At 37.2% G+C, this 17089-nt stretch overlaps 1 protein-coding gene across 1 annotated transcript; it reads right to left on the bottom strand.

Annotated features, from left to right (window-relative positions):
- Positions 1–1391: 1391 nt before the first annotated feature.
- On the bottom strand, positions 1392–16385 carry LOC144027296 (phosphatidylinositol 3-kinase regulatory subunit gamma-like). Its single transcript, XM_077534699.1, has 12 exons — positions 15810–16385; positions 13502–14099; positions 8279–8413; positions 8002–8101; positions 7724–7822; positions 7102–7282; positions 6792–6914; positions 6560–6699; positions 6131–6307; positions 5849–5917; positions 4628–4789; positions 1392–4558 (listed from the first exon to the last, which is right to left on the bottom strand). The coding sequence occupies exons 2-12, from the start codon at positions 13731–13733 to the stop codon at positions 4369–4371; spliced, it is 1608 nt and encodes a 535-aa protein (XP_077390825.1). The 5' UTR covers positions 13734–14099; positions 15810–16385; the 3' UTR covers positions 1392–4368.
- Positions 16386–17089: the final 704 nt, after the last annotated feature.

Here is a 17089-nt window from a genome sequence, read left to right as displayed (position 1 = left end):
CATGACATGATCACGTGAACACGGTCGTCATCATTTACATCAATTGAGATGTATTAGTGCAAATTCTGTGTGTCGGATTGCCACCATTTTAGAGCTGCTGTGCAAGTCTTGTGATTGTGCATACGTATTTCATACATTTTCTTTCAGCAAGGACATTTTAAACTGTTGCCTGTTTAGCTATATGATCATCATGTCTAGAACAGAAACAAGAATAGAAGCACTCAACATATGTGCTCACACAACATCCTATTGTTCAGGGGTTCTCAAACTGAGGTCTGGGGACTCATGGGGACTCGGGGAACCATCAAATAATTTGCAACAAGTTATTAGTGCATCATTTTAAAAAGTGTGACGCACCTACATAAACTCCTGACTACCAGCAATTCAAATTTGTCCTCTGTAGTGGACATTTTTAAACCTGAATATCTTCCACCCAGTGCAAACGATTGAATCAACTCCTTTTGTGCTCTATAGAGGACTCAACTCAACTCAACTTAAAGAATAGGGTAACAAAACAAGAACAAAGCAAACATTTTGAAGTGCGAATACATTTTTTTTTTTTTTTTACAATACATTTTACATCAGTAAATAAATAAGAAGTAGGCGAGTGAATAAAGAGATAAATAAATGCATAAACAACTTTATTCATTTATTTTATTTTTATATTTTATTATGATTATTTTTAATTAATTATTTATTTATTTATTTATTTATTTATTTATTTATTTATTTATTTATTCATTCAGAGCTGTCCAATGATACAAAATGTGTAGGGGTGGGGCTTCCCTCAGTGCAAGCACTTTTTAGGGAAGAGGAAAAGTAAGTGTTTAACACTTTTTATTGAACAAATTTAGGTTTTAAATGTTGTTAGCAAGGGTGGCATGGTGGATAACTGGTTAGCACGTCCGCCTCCCAGTTCTGAGGACTCGGGTTCGAGTTCCGGCCTTCCTGGGTGGAGTTTGCATGTTCTCCCCATACCTGTGTGGGTCTTCTCCGGGTACTCCGGTCTCCTCCCACATTCCCAAGACATGCATGGCAGGTTAATTGGGTGCTCCGAATTGTCCCTAAGTGTGCTTGTGAGTGTGAGTGGTTGTTCGTCTCTGTGTGCCCTGCGGTTGGCTGGCAACCAGTCCAGGGTGTAACCTGCCTACTGCCCAGAGCCAGCTGAGATAGGCTCCAGCACTCCCCGCGACCCTTGTGAGAAATAAGCAGTCAAGTAAATGAATGAATGGATGGATGGATGTTGTTGGCAAAAAAAACTCTTAAGAACACATTAAAGTATTGTTTGAATTATTTTAACTGTATTTGAGCCTAGCATTTAAGTTTTAAAAAATGTCCTCAGTAGTAGACACCTCATAGCTTAAAAAGTTTTTGTTTTGTTTTTTTTCAAAAATTTCTTTTGCAGTATTCTAGTTACTTCATAAAGATTGGGGAATATCAAAATAAACATGATAGGACAATATTTTTTTTCCTGGTAATCAGGAGGCTATAGGGGCAGCCACTAAAACAAACAATTAAATTACTCCTCCCTAATTACAAGCTCTCATATTATTATGCCATATGACAAAAATCTTACAGCCCATCCCAGCATGAATAAAGGCTAGTTGGTTTATTTTCAGGAACATACCAGTAATTCTTGTGACAGAAGTCACCAACATCGAGCCCATAGGAACACATGAGTAACTCATGGCCTGTTTTAGATCACCAATGATGAGACATTGGGATTTCCTCGGAATGTTGTCAAAGTGATCATCTCAAAACAAACACTTGCGGACATTTATAATCTAGGGACAGTAATAAAGTGATGCATACTGATATACAGTTCGAATTATAAGAGTATCCTTGGAAAATGTTGCTAGGTCGCAGCACCCAAAAAGTTGAGAACCCCTGCCATAGGCAACCTTTTGTTAGTCCTGTACACGAAACAGCATTGCTCTCAACAGAATTACAAACTTCACATTTTGACTGTAGCTTCAGTTCATGCACAGTTTGTTCAGTCCACCATCTGTGCAGTATAGCCGAACACACTGAGTGGCTGAGAGTAAGCAGTGCTGAGTAAACAAACAGACAAACAAACAAACAAACAAACAAACAAACAAACAAACAAACAAACAAACAAACAAACAGACAGACAACAAACAAACAAACAAACAAACAAACAAACAAACAGACAGACAGACAGACAAACAAACAAACAAACAAACAAACTTGAGAACATGAAATGTGGGTGACACACAACAGACCAATAATGAGACTGTATTGACTAACATACGCACCCCTAACAGCCTTTTCCATTTCGGTCATACATAATACTTGATGGTGTTAGTTGCTTACTATAAAAATAATTTTGAGTGATTTAAGTGTTATTTGATGAGCACCAATCCGCCTCCGCTCTGCGAGCACAATCAAGAAGAGCAAACCTGTCCAGGGCTGACAGGACCTGGACAGATCTGAAATGTAAACACATTTAGAGAGACTAAGAATGCTTCTTACGGACCGCTGTTTTGATTGTACCTCACAAATGCTTTAAAGAAACTCATCCTAACACTGCACCGATAAATGTAGTTGGATTTCAATTCTGCTCGTCAACAGAACCGAAAATTCAAAACCGGAAGTCGAGGCTGAGCTCAAAGTTAACCTTCCGACAACTCGAATGGACTTTTTTGTTGTGCTTTTTCTGTGCAAAATGGAAATATCGTTACAAAACCACCCAAAGGCACTTTTAATCCAGAATTTCACGGACTACTTTCCCCAGTCCAAATCTTTTAACCTGGATCGGCAGATGCAGATGCACTGTAATCAGTCACCAACACTTCAGTAAAGTTAGCTTCAATTCATATTGTATTTGTTATGCTTTTGTCACTGTAATCATTATTCTTCTTATCTCCTTCATTTTAATACTTAAATGGGATCAAACACCTTTCTCATTGTGCTGCAATGATGTGCACTTTGACCTTATCGTCATTGTGACTAAAGATACAACAGGGACCAAACGTAACCTTAAAGTGGATTTTTAGGTTGTTGTTTTTTTTAACAGTACATTTCTTCTTATCTTATACACTATATCTAATATTATTAAATAAATTGCATATTTACCACACACAGGCATAAACGAAAGAGAGAATCTATTATGTTGCAAATGTTGCCATTTTTTTTTTTTTTGGTTCAACTCGATTATTTAATCTTTAAAAATCATGATCAAGTATGCACGAAATTCAACATATGAAATGTACGTGTGCATGCATGTGTTTACAAATGATTCCTAGATATACTTTAGATACTTAAACAAATTAAATGAATGGGATTACTTGTACTAGATGCTGTCATTAGGAAAAGTCAATTTTATTCTTTGATTTTTATTTGAAAGTTAAGAAAATATATATATTTTCTCGAAGAATATTTTACTTTAAGGGGGAAAAAGTTTTCACTCAATCTGAATTAGCAAGTCAGATGATCAGTGTATCTCTCAAATTAGTTAAAAAATAAAAAATAAATTACAGCGTCTTTTAACTGAGACAACATGGCAAACTAATTAAGCAATCCAGTACATCGTAGGCAAGGCCAAGGGTGGGCAAAATATGTCTGTTGTGGCCCACATAGGGCACAAGTAGTTCTTTAATCTGATCCAATGAGCATTTACAGTGTCAAGTCATGTCTTGTATTCACTTAATATTTTTTTTTAAGCCTTAAATTGGTTCATAAAATGAATTTATTAACCATGCATTCATTAATTTAGTTAATTTATTAATTGGGTAATTGATTTATTTCAAGTAATATATTAAAAATAGCACATTTTGATTTAAAATAATCAACAGAAAATTAATTCAATGCATTGTAACTTGAATAAGTGAAAGTTAAGCTGTTAAATAATAATAAAAAATGTTACATATATATGTTACATACAATATTCAACTTTTTTTTTTTTTTTTTTTTTTTTTTTTTATTATTATTTTTTTTAATCAAATGTGACCCTTGAACCCAAACATTTTTGCCCCTCCCCGGTCTCGGCCCTAATCTGTTCAATTCTTTCTATTGTTGTCTTCCATAACAGAACTTGATCAACTTGACATGTAAGCAAGTCTGTATTTTACCATTTAGAGTAAACTACTTTGGAGCATTGGAAATCATGATGGCTGTTGTTTTTTTTTCTCTTTTTTTTTTTCTATTTTGATGTGACATAAATTGGATATACAGTGTTTAAAAAAACATTGAAATTGTAAAAACACTAATCATTTTTTCAGTTTGAGCTGGTTAAAGGTGTCCCTCATTTTTTCCTTATTTTTTTTTTTCTTTCTTTCTTTCTTTTTCTGAGTGCTCATACAGTGACGCGTTGAGAAAGTGCTATCAGTGTGACGTGCTGGTGGTTTCTCAGCTGGGCTGCTGGCTGAGAGCAGGCCAGGCCAGGGTTACATTCAGCTGCTGGTTGTGTTGGATCAGGGATGTGTGCTGATAGTGGAGGACCAGCTCTCTGAGCGACGAGTACAGGTTGTAGGGCTCCGCAAAACCGTAGCCTGTGGACGTCCTGTTGATCACACAGTGCTTCACATGCCCGTCCGCACTGTGCAGGAGGACACGTGTCACTTTCGCTCACTTTAGAAATATTGCGATCAAATGTTAAGGTACTCACACAACAGAGCAGGCAAAGGATCCTTTTTGACTTTGGCTATCTCTGATGAGGAAGGTGCCGTCTCGTTTGCCTTCCAGAAGCTCTTCTGCCTGCTTCCGAGTCATACCTCCAACGTACCAAGTCCTCTCTTCATGGTGCGTGTCATCTGCTAGAGTGTACGGGCTAACAAAAGGTAAACGAGTCAGTTTTGTTGCCTTTTTTTTTATTTAAATTTTTTTTTTTTTTTTTTTTAGATGTATTAAATATCCAGTAGGCAAGGTGGTAGACTCGCTAGGACATGGTCTAAATTGTGGCGCATAGGGTGCAAAATGATTTTGATGGGTTTGATCAGACAGATTCTGAGCTTTATTCTTACTTTACTTAATAATTACTTTTATCAAAATCTTGCCCTGGACAAGGTTTGTTGGTGGTCATTTGGGGTGGCCTGAGAGCGGCCAACACGTAGCTCTGACCCAGCCTTTACTGTCCCACTTTCATTGGTGTACTTTACATTTCGTTTGTCTAGGATGGAGATTGATGTGTTGTCCATAGAATTTTTTTTTCATTTGATTATTTAATATTTTAATGGAATGGATTTAAAACAAAATACAATTATCAACAAATAAGTATTTACTATAATTATAACATTACTACTGTGTTAGTGACGACATGACTTATTTGCTCCCAAAATGTATAAATACATTCTATTTTAAATGTTTTAAGCGTCTCACGTATTTTATGTTTTTTTTTTGTGCTAGAGCATACAGAAGGCTTTGATACAGCCTCTCAACTGCAAAGAACGGTTGAAAAAAAAAAAGGTAGTTATTATGGCCAGCAGGTGGTAGCAGAACAAAGGAGAGCAACCAGTGCCATGTTGACAAAAAGCTCAATTACTCACAATTCTAAACAGATTTGTGAATAATGATGAATCTTAGCTATATTCTAATGCTAATTGCTGCAAAACGGAAACAGATAGAAATATATTTTTTTGTCCTGATGAAAGAAGAGACTTTAATCTTTCTTTTGGTAGGTTCCATGTTTTTATCGCAATAGTGCACAATATTCTGTGGGCCTTTCAAAATCAGTCAAAATCCAGTAAAACAGCCGAGAGTGAAGGGGATTGCTTCTGTGAAAATGGCTTCTGTGAAAATGGCTGGGAGTCTATGAGTTAATGTAGTTTACAGTACACAAGTGTCACCATGGCAATTTACAAATGTTTTATGTCTAAATGCTGACACTCACTCTTCTTCACTCCGTACACCAAGCCAGTCATCAATTTGGCTCTGCCTGGTTCCTTGCTGAGAGAGCCAACTGCAATAGAAAGCAAAGTTAGTGTCGCTATATTAGATAAATAGACAGTACGAACAATAACATGTTTTAATAAGCCAGTCTGCAGTTTTGTTTTGTTTCATTTATACCCTAATAATTACGGACAATCCTCAAAAAATATTACTGGTCACATTGGCATGTATACGTTTTAATAAAGCAGAAACAACAGCTCTGAATCAAAGAAATTAAACTTACAACAAATATTGATCTCTGATCCTCCTGAGGTGCAAAAGGTCCGGCTTCAAGTGGTTAATTTTCCTGTCGACCTCCGTGTGGGCCAGAACCTTCCTCCTTAATTCCTCCTCCAATTTCATTTTGCTGTTATATATTTCCTCCACTCTGGACTGCAGCTCATCTGGGTTGTTCTGCATTCTGGAAGCAGGCAGGAGAATTACAACCTTCCTTGTCATCTCTGATGTGGGCGCTACTTTCACATCCACCTCTTTTGAAAATGTGCTACAACTTTGTATTAGCAAGATTATAACAACACGTCTAGTTGTTAATATTTGGGTAAGAATATTCCAAATGGATTTATTAAATACCTCTTTATTTACAGTTATATTTTGGAGAATGTAGGTTTGATTTTAATAAGCGAATGATAACAAAAAGTGTTTGTCTCCTTACTTGTCACTTTCGGCGTTGTCTAATTTAAGGAACATGTCGATGTATTCCTTGCTGTAGCGTTCCTGCGTTTCACACTCCTCCTCAAAAATCTTGATGATTTCACTGAATGCCTCAATGGCCATCCGTTTAGTCTGCAGTTCCTACATTGGAGAGCGAAAACAATATTGAACAGTTTAGGTAAATATTATTTTGTTTGCACTTTTTTGTGTAATTCTAAAAAGTACGTTTGCACCTGTGATGTTTGATTCAGCTCCTTATGGAGACGGTCATACTCTTTGCTCTTCTCTTCGTATTGGTCCTGAAATAGTTTGAGCCGTTCACCAACTGCATCAATGTCGAGCTCCATCACAGCTTGCTGCAGAGATGACAGATGATTTTTTTTTAAATGAATAAACACCTCATGCATTTTCCGTGACTTGCATTTGTTGCTGCTTTACATTATTTATTTTTTTCCCGGTATGAGTGTAATTAAAAAAAAAAAACTTAAAATAGGTGATAATGACATATTCAATATGATACAGAATGCAAAACAACAAACTCACCTGCATATATTTAGAGATGGGAAACAACAGCCGTGTGTCCAGTTTGGAATTGTACTGGGCCAGCGACTTGTTCTGGTAATACTGAATGAGGTCCACTACAGAAGGGAAGGTCAACGGCTCAGAGAAACCATATCTCCCACTGTGATGGAAGATCTTTATCAGTCTATTGGAGCCATTTTTCCTGTCAGATTCAAGTACATATAATGGGGAAAGTTATAAAAGCATTGACAGCACAGAGCATTGCTAATGTATACTCATATATATTTTTTTTCTTTTAAGGGGCATGACGCAACTTAAGACTCAAATTGAAGCGTTGAAATACCCATATTTTTCACCCGCACATGATTTAAGACTTGTATAATGAGGAAGCTCTACTGTGGCACAATAACTGTTTCCCCTATTTTCCTGTAAAGTGAAATAATGTTGGCGCAGTCGGGCCGGAAACTTTAACTTTTGCTCTGAGCATGACGTCATGCTCATGATACTGGTCGTGTGCGTCGCTGGCGTCCATTCCGCGTTTCGCCAGAGGGGTCGCAAATGTGCAAAAACTCTGAATTCTGCGTCATGGGCCTTTAATGAAAGAAAGGTTGTGTGTGTAGCGCAAAAGACTAAAATTGTTTACCTCAGTGTTAGTGTATATTCTCCCTTGACCTTGCTGGAGGCGTCACGGACCAAGAATGTGCCATCGGGTGTGTTTCTCATCATTCCATTCACCTCATCTCTGGTCAACAACACAGCAAGGATTATTTCATAAACAAATTCAGATTTCTGGGGCAATTAATTAACATCTACATCGGGCATGTATTAAAAAGCATCATTTAAAGTGTCTGTGTGACCAATTCAAGCCCCCACAATCCATTGTGATCATGTTTTCTATCAAGAGAGAAGAGGCTGTTGTACCTTGAGATGTTGCCCCAGTACCACTCCGCATCATCCAGCTGCTTTGCCTCACAAAAGAAATCACATGCTGCCATTGCTTTGGTGTTATTGGGTTGGATCCCTGTCCACAAAATAGGAAATACTTCACAATATAATTTCACACATATTTTATCCAAAAAGTATGTCATGTTAGGGTAACAACTTCACATCTTTGGAAACTTTCTATTTGGAAATCCACGATTTAAAATGCATACTGGCACATCAGAGATTCCCTTTGACGAAGCAAATTAAAGAGTACCGTCTTCCTTGGGGACGTTTCCAAAGTCTTGAAACACATCATTATCAGCATCTGCGATGGTGGAAAGGTCGTGCACGAACGCTGTTGAAGACTGAGCCTCGCTGTCACTCCTGTTCATGCTTGGCCCCAAGAACACTGCAACATCAAACGTAGAAAGGTCCAGTCACAGTGTTAGCCAGGCTGCTCACCATCTGAACCATGTCATCACTGCTGTCCTACTGACAAGGACTCCAGAAAGCGATCTGGTTGTGTTGCTGAGTACATCACCATGGAGGAGCGAGACACTGCCCAGACTCGTCTACTGACAGGTGACACTGTCTGACTTCCTAGAATACCAGAACTGGCACTCCTCAATGCTCAGGCGCACTGGGCCAGAATCCTTGTTGCTTAGAGCTCAACCTCGCCTCGCCTCGCCTCACAAACAACAGCTGCCCGCGTACAGATTTCATGTTCCACTGCCAGACTCGAGCTGCTGCTGCTGCTGCTGCTGCTGCGTGTTTATTGTGTCTGCGTCTTTCAAGTGGTGCGTCTTTAGGCTTCCCATATATGTATGACATCTATTTAAGAAATTACTTCATTCCCCAGTACATATAATTGAGTGGGTGACATTTATATGTGTGCAGAGTCCACCGCACAATATTAGCAGTTGATGAAAGTTTACACCTTTGACACTTGATGATGGCATGCAAAGAGATTTGTTAAATTACTGTATATAGCCAGAGCATGTTGAAGGAATAACATGAATAACTTGGTATTATTAGAAAGGGCCTAACGCAACTAATAAAAATAAATAAATAAATAAAAAAAATAAAATAAATAAAAATATATATTTTTAATTTGATTTTATTTGTTTATTTTTTGTGCAGATGCTTTATGTCCTGCTTTTAAACTCTATAAAGCACTTTGTGACTTGTGTCTGTGAAAAGTGCAAATAAATAGGGACGGGCGAGTACCGATACCAATATACCAATATCGGCCACCATCTTGTGGCCGTTTTACAATCAGGAACTAGAAATGAAAAATCAGAGGAATAGAAAATTGTCTTTAATTTCATTTTTTTTTACATTTTCTTTTAAGAAAAATACTATATTGGAATATATAAATCTTTCTTTAAAATTATTTGTCATTTTTGGGGGGAATTTTATGTAGTAGTGGTATCAGTATTTTGTATCTGTACTGGTCTTTACTCAAGCGTTGAGTATCTGAATCAGTCTGAGAAAAAAGTGGTACTGAACATCCCTACAAATAAAGCTGACTTATTTACTTAATATATATCTAAATAATATTTCATCTGGGTCTAAAATCATCTGATCCATCTGGCTGATCAATGTTAAAACTATTTGAATACCCTCATTTAGCAAAGTTTATACATCCACTTGCGTCTAATACAGGAGCTGAATCAAAAGTTCTACCTTTACAAAGCTACAATAATGTTTGATTTTGATTCACACTACTATAGACATATTAATTTAACTCCATGGTTATTATTGTGGTTGCAGTTCTCAGGGGTGGACAAAATCAAATATGAGATACTGTATTACATGAGAACCAAATCAGTTATGGGAGCGTCAAAATACTGTAAACAAAAAAAATTAACTATGATCATGCAGTACGGTTCATCACCACTGCAAACGACATTCGTGAATAACTATGTCAGTCCGGAAATATTGTGATAATTTTATTGCGTTATTTGTGGCCATTTATTTTCATTGTAAGAGTCAACAAATAATCTGCTGTAACTGTAACTGTGTAGAACACCTAGGAAATGGTTGCAGCATAACAGTGTGTGCATCAAAAGGTCCCAAAAGATGATTATGCCCAGAAAGCGGCATGATTCTGTAAGGGATACCTCAATGCCTCCAGGCATGATGGGAGGAGGCGGGGCTGCATTCCTCAGGTCATTTTAATGATGTAACAATACGCTCTTATACACCGGACATCTGAGTCAGCTCTTTCCTGACTTTTTGCCATCTTGCTACCTTGCGAGTACGGTTTGTAAATGAAGTGTGAAGTTTAACACGCAAAACTCACTTCGCATGCCCTTTGTGTTGTAAGCAATTGTCACTGTTGCACTGACGTTGCGGCGCATCAAATTATTTCATGGCTCAAAGCCGTAGCAGCTGTGTTGAATGCCTACTTTGGTCTGATGGTGGTCATCAGAGGTCATCCAGTTTGGAATGAATCTTGACGTCTCCACACTGCGCATAAAAGCATCTAAAGCAAATTTTATTTTTATTTCTGCAGGTAAATCTGTCAAATGATATCGTCCTTAACATAAATGATTATTGCCTTAATTGAAAACTTTTTTTTCCTTTTTTTTCTCAATTTCTCTGTGAATATTTAGTTACATAATTTGCCTATTCCTGAAAATATGTCTGTGAGTGAGTCATTGTGTATGGAAACATGGAAATGCAAATGTTGTTTTTTTTTTGCAAGTACGTTCAAACTAGAGCTGTCAAACAATTAAATTTTTTAATCAGATTAATCAGATCTTAGAATTTTGATTAAGCACAATTAATCATGAAATTAAAAAGGCTTTTTATCAACATTCTTTTCCCCGCCAAATTCGAAGAGCACCTGTTATGAGTTAATTCTTTTGTCGTTCAATGTTATGTGGACGTCTTCAACATTTTGTTTCTTTTTTTTGTGCAGTGGATCAAAAAAATTAAAAAAAAAAAAAAAAACTTTCTAAAAAAGAAAGAAAACTCACCATAAGTTAAGGGGACAGCAATATGAAAATCAACTTTTTTTTCCTTTTTTTTTTTTTTTAGCTTTTAGCCATGTTAAAAATTGCTCATTCCTCACCAAAAACATGACCGAAGTGGTGTTTTCCCTCCAATGGCCCCTCTATGAAATTCTAGGTCATTCTGTTCGCCAAGCACCAACCCCTCCCAACCTGAGAAAACGAGCTGTTGTCACTTTGTGATGTCATAAGGTGCGCACCCACCCCCGCACCGCCTCTGCGGACTAAACGCACGCCCACTTTTTCTGAGACCTTCATGGGATAGTGACAAAAGTAGCCTTTATTCTGTCCAAATAAGTTCAAAGCAATCAAGTATCCTTTCCATTTGCAATGCCAAAGTGCAATGACAATTGTCTGTCTTAAAATCCAGTCTGGTTGACACTTGTGTAAACTACAAGTAAAACTTTTGTGCTATTGAACCTAAGTGAACGAATGGTGTAGTGGTTAGCGCGCTTACCCTGTAAGCAGCAGGTCACCGGTCTGTGACCCACTCGGGCTTTTTTTTTAATTCTTTTTTTCCTCTCCTCCCCTCCTCCTTCACTACTATTTTTTGCGGCGACGAGCAGTTTTGTTTTAAATGCTTATTGAAGAATTGATTGCTTGCGTGGCCATTCGGAGGAGTGCTTGAACGCAGCGCTACAGCAGCAGCCGGCTTGGAAAAAAGGGGGCGTGGCAACCACACGGGGAGAGGCGGGGTTTTACTGAACCGGGCGTTTTAATCGTGCGTTAGAAAAATAACCAGCAAAACATCTAATATTTCATTAAAAAAAAAAGTAAATATTTTGACATGAACAAATATTCTGAATGTCATATGCAAACATTTAATAAATGCTTTACTTTAAATCATGTAGTTATGTTTATGGCTCAAACACAACCTGTGCTACCTAACAACAATCTGCTGTCAAGTTAATACATGATTAATGCAATATTTTTTTTTGTAATTAATCAATGAGTCATTTATTTAACTTTAACAGCACTAATTCAAACGTACTTGCAAATATCTAAATGTATTTTTGCAATTACATACAAACGTACTTTTCTGCTGAATGCTAAAAACTAGTATTTGGCCAAAATATTTTTAAAAATTCAAAAGAAAATAGTAAATAAAAGTAAATAAAAAGTAAATAAACATTCTTTATTCATATATATATATATATATATATATATATATATATATATATATATATATATATATATATATATATATATATATATATATATATAGTTTAGGTTTTTTTCTAAGCTTTTGCCCTACATTAAACCAATGCGTTTTAAAATTAAGTAAGTAAACATTGTTTTTTGCAATTTTTATAATTTATTATGTCTGCAGTGGATGATTTCCGGGCAGAATTTCTTCAAAAATGTATATGCGCATAATACTCCATGGGTTAATGGAGGGAAAATGTGTCTTGGCAGTTCCACAGCAAAAGTGGCATCACTTTGATGCAGCGGTCGAAGCACAAACTTATCAGTGTTGCAGTATTAGCACCTGAAAATAATGTAATAATTAAAGGTTCATATTGTGGGAATATTTTGTCCTACAATTTGACATAGCATGTATTTATTCAAAAACAAATTTCAACATTTGCAAAGAAATGTGTTTGGTTGTACTCATTTATCTTTAGCTATGTTATATGTTATATGTTATATTTACTTGTAAATGACATCTGTGCTCACTCAGTGATCTTGTTTATTCCAAAACCACAAACACATTTTAGCCAGATGTTTTGTTTCACAGAGCCAGCTGTGAACTTGTCCTTGGAAAACAAAAAATACTTGACAGGTGATCTGAATCTGATGAACCATCTGTCAATCATCATCTGGCATTAGTATCTTCAACCAGGATAGAAAATATATATTTGGGCAAGAATATTGGTTTACAAATAGTAATGGTGATTTTATTGATTTCAATTTTTCTCCAATTATTTCCCAAGAAGAAGTTGGATATTTCCTGTGTAGTGTCTTATAAAATACTTAATGTTTTGTTTTGGCCAACTCAGTGAATGCTACCTTAGATGTTGTCGTGCCAAATAGTTTTATAAGTATTCTCAAAAAGCTCAGCTGAAATTGATCACCGTGCTTGATGTCAGCACGCAAGACCTCAACATACGTTAAGAGACCTCCGTTTAGCAAGCATTAAAAGATATTTTGTGATAGGTATTGCTTAATCTCCAGAAAGGAGCAGCCTCAACAAAATGTCTTAAGAAGGAGACAACATTTTGACCCTGGAATTAATTATTTGTTTTTGTTGAGCAGAAAATACTTTACAAATTGGAGGTTGACCAGTGTCCTAGAACAGATTGTGTTCAACCTGACAGGTTCAACTGCATTATTTTTGTAACACACAAATATGTCATCAGTTGTAAACTGTAAGTCTTCTGTCTCATTTATTCCCAGAACGTAAACAGTTGCTTTGCCAGACCACAATTGATCAGCATACTATGTCAGGACGGCATCTTTTTTTTGTTTTGTTTTTTTACCTTGATCTGCTGGTGACAGATAAGAGCACGAAGCTGAAGATATCGCGCTCTCCTCTTGTGATTGGCTGGATGGTGATGACGTTATCGGAGGACATGCAGAATGAGGTTCAGGCTCATCCCCCGTTTGGTTGCTCTTCTCTGCCACGAGATTGAGTGATGCGAATGGTGACGTCAGAAAATCTGCAGCCTGGAACTCGTCAGCTGTCCAGAGCCGGAAACCCGCATCTGCCATTTTGCCCGACAAATACAGCTAGGTTCAATTGAGGTGGTATAGCAGCCGGATGCTGGGTCTCTCGGTGCTGTTGATCACATGCTATCAGCTTCCAGTTACACTCATTGCCAATGATAGAGAGGGAGACAGTGCAGATTTCATGGATGCCATTTGTTCAGGAGGTAGTGTTCATTCCTCTGCCGGAATCCCTCGTCGAAGCACATCCTTGAGCAGGAAGACATCGTCAGTAGATCTTCCATCGAGGGCTGTTGCCATTTTAAAGTCGTTTTTTTAGTTTCATGCCTGCTTGGTGCAATGAGTGGATCATTTCGGTCCTGATATCAGTTGCTGACCTGCCAACCGGCTTGAAAGTGACCGATGAGCAGTCTGAAAACGGGAAAAGTACACAGTCAGCATCGTTTATAGGTCATTTTTATATTTAAGAGAAAAAATGCAATCCTTTGCAGGTTTTAATTTATTTTCTATCTATTTCTATCTATCTATCTATCTATCTATCTATCTATCTATCTATCTATCTATCTATCTATCTATCTATCTATCTATCTATCTATCTATCTATCTATCTATCTATCTATCTATCTATCTATCTATCTATCTATCTATCTATCTATCTATCTACTCTTTCGGTCTTAAAATTTAAAATGAACTTCAATTGACTCAAATCATTGGAAATGTCTTTCACAGCACAAATTATACTGAAATTTGCCACGGACATTTTCTGTATTTGCATTTTTTCCCATGTTCATTACCTAACATTTTGTTTTGTGTATCTTCTGTATAATCATGCATGACGCAGTTGTCAAAGATATCAAATCTTGTACAGAATAATGCAATATTAAAATATCTGTTTAGAGAGTCCACCAAGGATGACATAACATTAGAAATAGGCAAACAACCAAATGATTCAATCCATATTTAAATCCCCAATATATAGCAGGACATTTAATGTACGAGTCCTCAACCCAACCCTCCCGTGATGGCTCACCCCATAGATAGATAATAAAATTCAGTGGAATGCCACTAAATCCTTTCGCAAGCATCTGGAATTAGTCAGCAATTTATGATGCTCCACCTTGTCTAATGGGGATCAAACAGATATGAAGTGTGTTGGCTTTTCGTATTGCTTCGACGCACGACAAAGTATAACTAAATTGTATTTGGGGGTTGTTTTCATCGTAACGATAAATTGATATCAATTATGCTTATTATATCTTAATAGAATTATACAGGGTGGAAAAAAACACGGATGTCAACTTGATTCCCAACTGGAAAAAAAAAAAAAAAAAAAAGCAGAAAAACCTTTATCCAGGTCATTGATTAAGTCTTACAGAGTCTGTATTCGTATCAATACAATAACGGCTTTTCTATATTTAATTAGTTCTATCGTCTTTATATCATATATATAACACATTACGGGTGACGTAGTTAATTTTCTTAAAAGAAGCTTATGGTTGAATCGGAATTTACGGACCGATTCAGATCGTACATCAATATGTTGAAAAATGCGAAAAGTGAAATGCGGACGTGACGCAGTTTTAATATGTAATTTCTTGCTCTGAAAGATTTGAAACACGGGTCCCAAAGCAACTTCCAGATAATCTCGTTTTTATCATCGACTAACTGCGTATTCCAATTTCTGATCGCAGCTGTCAAGTCAAAGATTCGAGATGCAAATAAGACGAATTTTGTTGATGACTTTATCGAACCAATGTTGTCTGCACACTTCACACATTATTGATAAATTAGTAAATCCATAGAAAAGATCCACCAAAATTGCAATCATATAAAAGTGAGGTTAAAATGTGAAATAAATACTCGTTTGAGATGATTCTAGCAACCGAGTAGCTAAAATCCACGGCATCAAAACGAAGGATCGAATCGTTTCTGCAGATGGGACGGTTGACATTCGCCATATTTGCATGAAGCCTTCATACTCCTCTTTGCCCCGAATGGATGCTATGACGGCTAAACGAATGGAGAAGTTTTGCAATGGCAACTTTTTTTTTGTAATACCCAAATTGCCTGAAAAAAGGAGCTATCATTGGCAATGCCAAGAGTGTTGGGGTCCGCACTTACCTGGTCCAGGACTGAAGACCGGCCATGAGAGGAAGCAAACGTTTCGTCGACATCCGTGAAGCGGCGAAGAGACGTTGCCGGACGCACACGTGGCTCAGATCAAACCAACCACCGGCTTCGGTCCTCACGCCATCTTATGTCCTTCCGCTCCTCCTATCCTCCCATCCTGTACCGCCTCTTCTCCTGCATCCTCCATCTTTGAAAATCCTCTCCTCCCGGTGTTTGTTTATCCCATCTGAAAACAAGTTCTTCCAAGCGATGTCATTCCTCCCGGGTATGTCGTTTGACTCCAGTGAGACAGTTAATGTCCTCATTATGCCGAAGCCTTTTCCAGTACTTTGCCCATTTTTGTTTATTGTTTGCCTGAAAAGAAAGAAAAGTAAACTTTTCTGAAGTGTCAGGTGAAAATGCTGACATTTCAGTTTATATCAGAAAATCTAACCAAAAAAAGAACAATAAAAATGTTGCTATTTTTTTTTAAGTAAGAGAATGTAAAGATAAACGCAGCACTGCTCTGTTCTGACTGCAACTCTTTTTCACAGTTGAAGAGCAAAGAGTGGCAGCGCAGTGGGGGTCAGAAGCATGAGAATGAGTCGGTGGGAAAGAGGGGGGGAAAAAGAAGCTCTAAAATAAATAAATAAAAGACGGATGCCACTGTTGCTATACAGAGCGAGGTGCTTAGTGGGCTCCTGAAATTCTATTGGCCAGCTTGTTGCCATGTGCTTAGGAATCAGCAGAGATGCTGCTAACAAATCAAGGAAATGTTCTAATATTAGACTGTATGTATCTAGGCAGTGGGAGCCCCTGACCTCTCTACTCTGCCAGCATTACGTTCCACTTCACAGATCAACATAATGAAAGAAGTGGTGTGGAAGGAAGTGGTTAAAAAAAATGTTAGGTCATCGTAGACAAAACAGGAGACGCAGCCCCCGCGTTTCTTTTCCTCTCGGTGATATCCCAGCCAGCACAAGGATTTAGTTGCGGCTTTCCCCCCTTCTTCTTTTTTTCAAATTAATTGGTTCGATACATCAACCAGCTTATTTGGATAAAAAAGCTACTTTTAATATATGATGTGGTCATTAATTACAATGTTTACATATATTTTCATATAAACTTGCCTGTTTCTAGTCAAATCTGGGTACTTTTTAACCAGTTTTTCCTTTCAGAAAAAAAAAATGTAATCTACTCATTTGTTATATTTGCACATCATTATGCTAAGAAAAAAAACAATTGTAGGACCCAATTGGCCAGCCACTCCTGTGGCCAATCTATTGGTATAA

The sequence above is a fragment of the Festucalex cinctus genome, chromosome 10 (assembly GCF_051991245.1).
Source record: "Festucalex cinctus isolate MCC-2025b chromosome 10, RoL_Fcin_1.0, whole genome shotgun sequence".
In the NCBI taxonomy this organism is placed as follows: Eukaryota; Metazoa; Chordata; class Actinopteri; order Syngnathiformes; family Syngnathidae; genus Festucalex; species Festucalex cinctus.
This window is presented reverse-complemented; position numbering and strand designations above follow the sequence as displayed.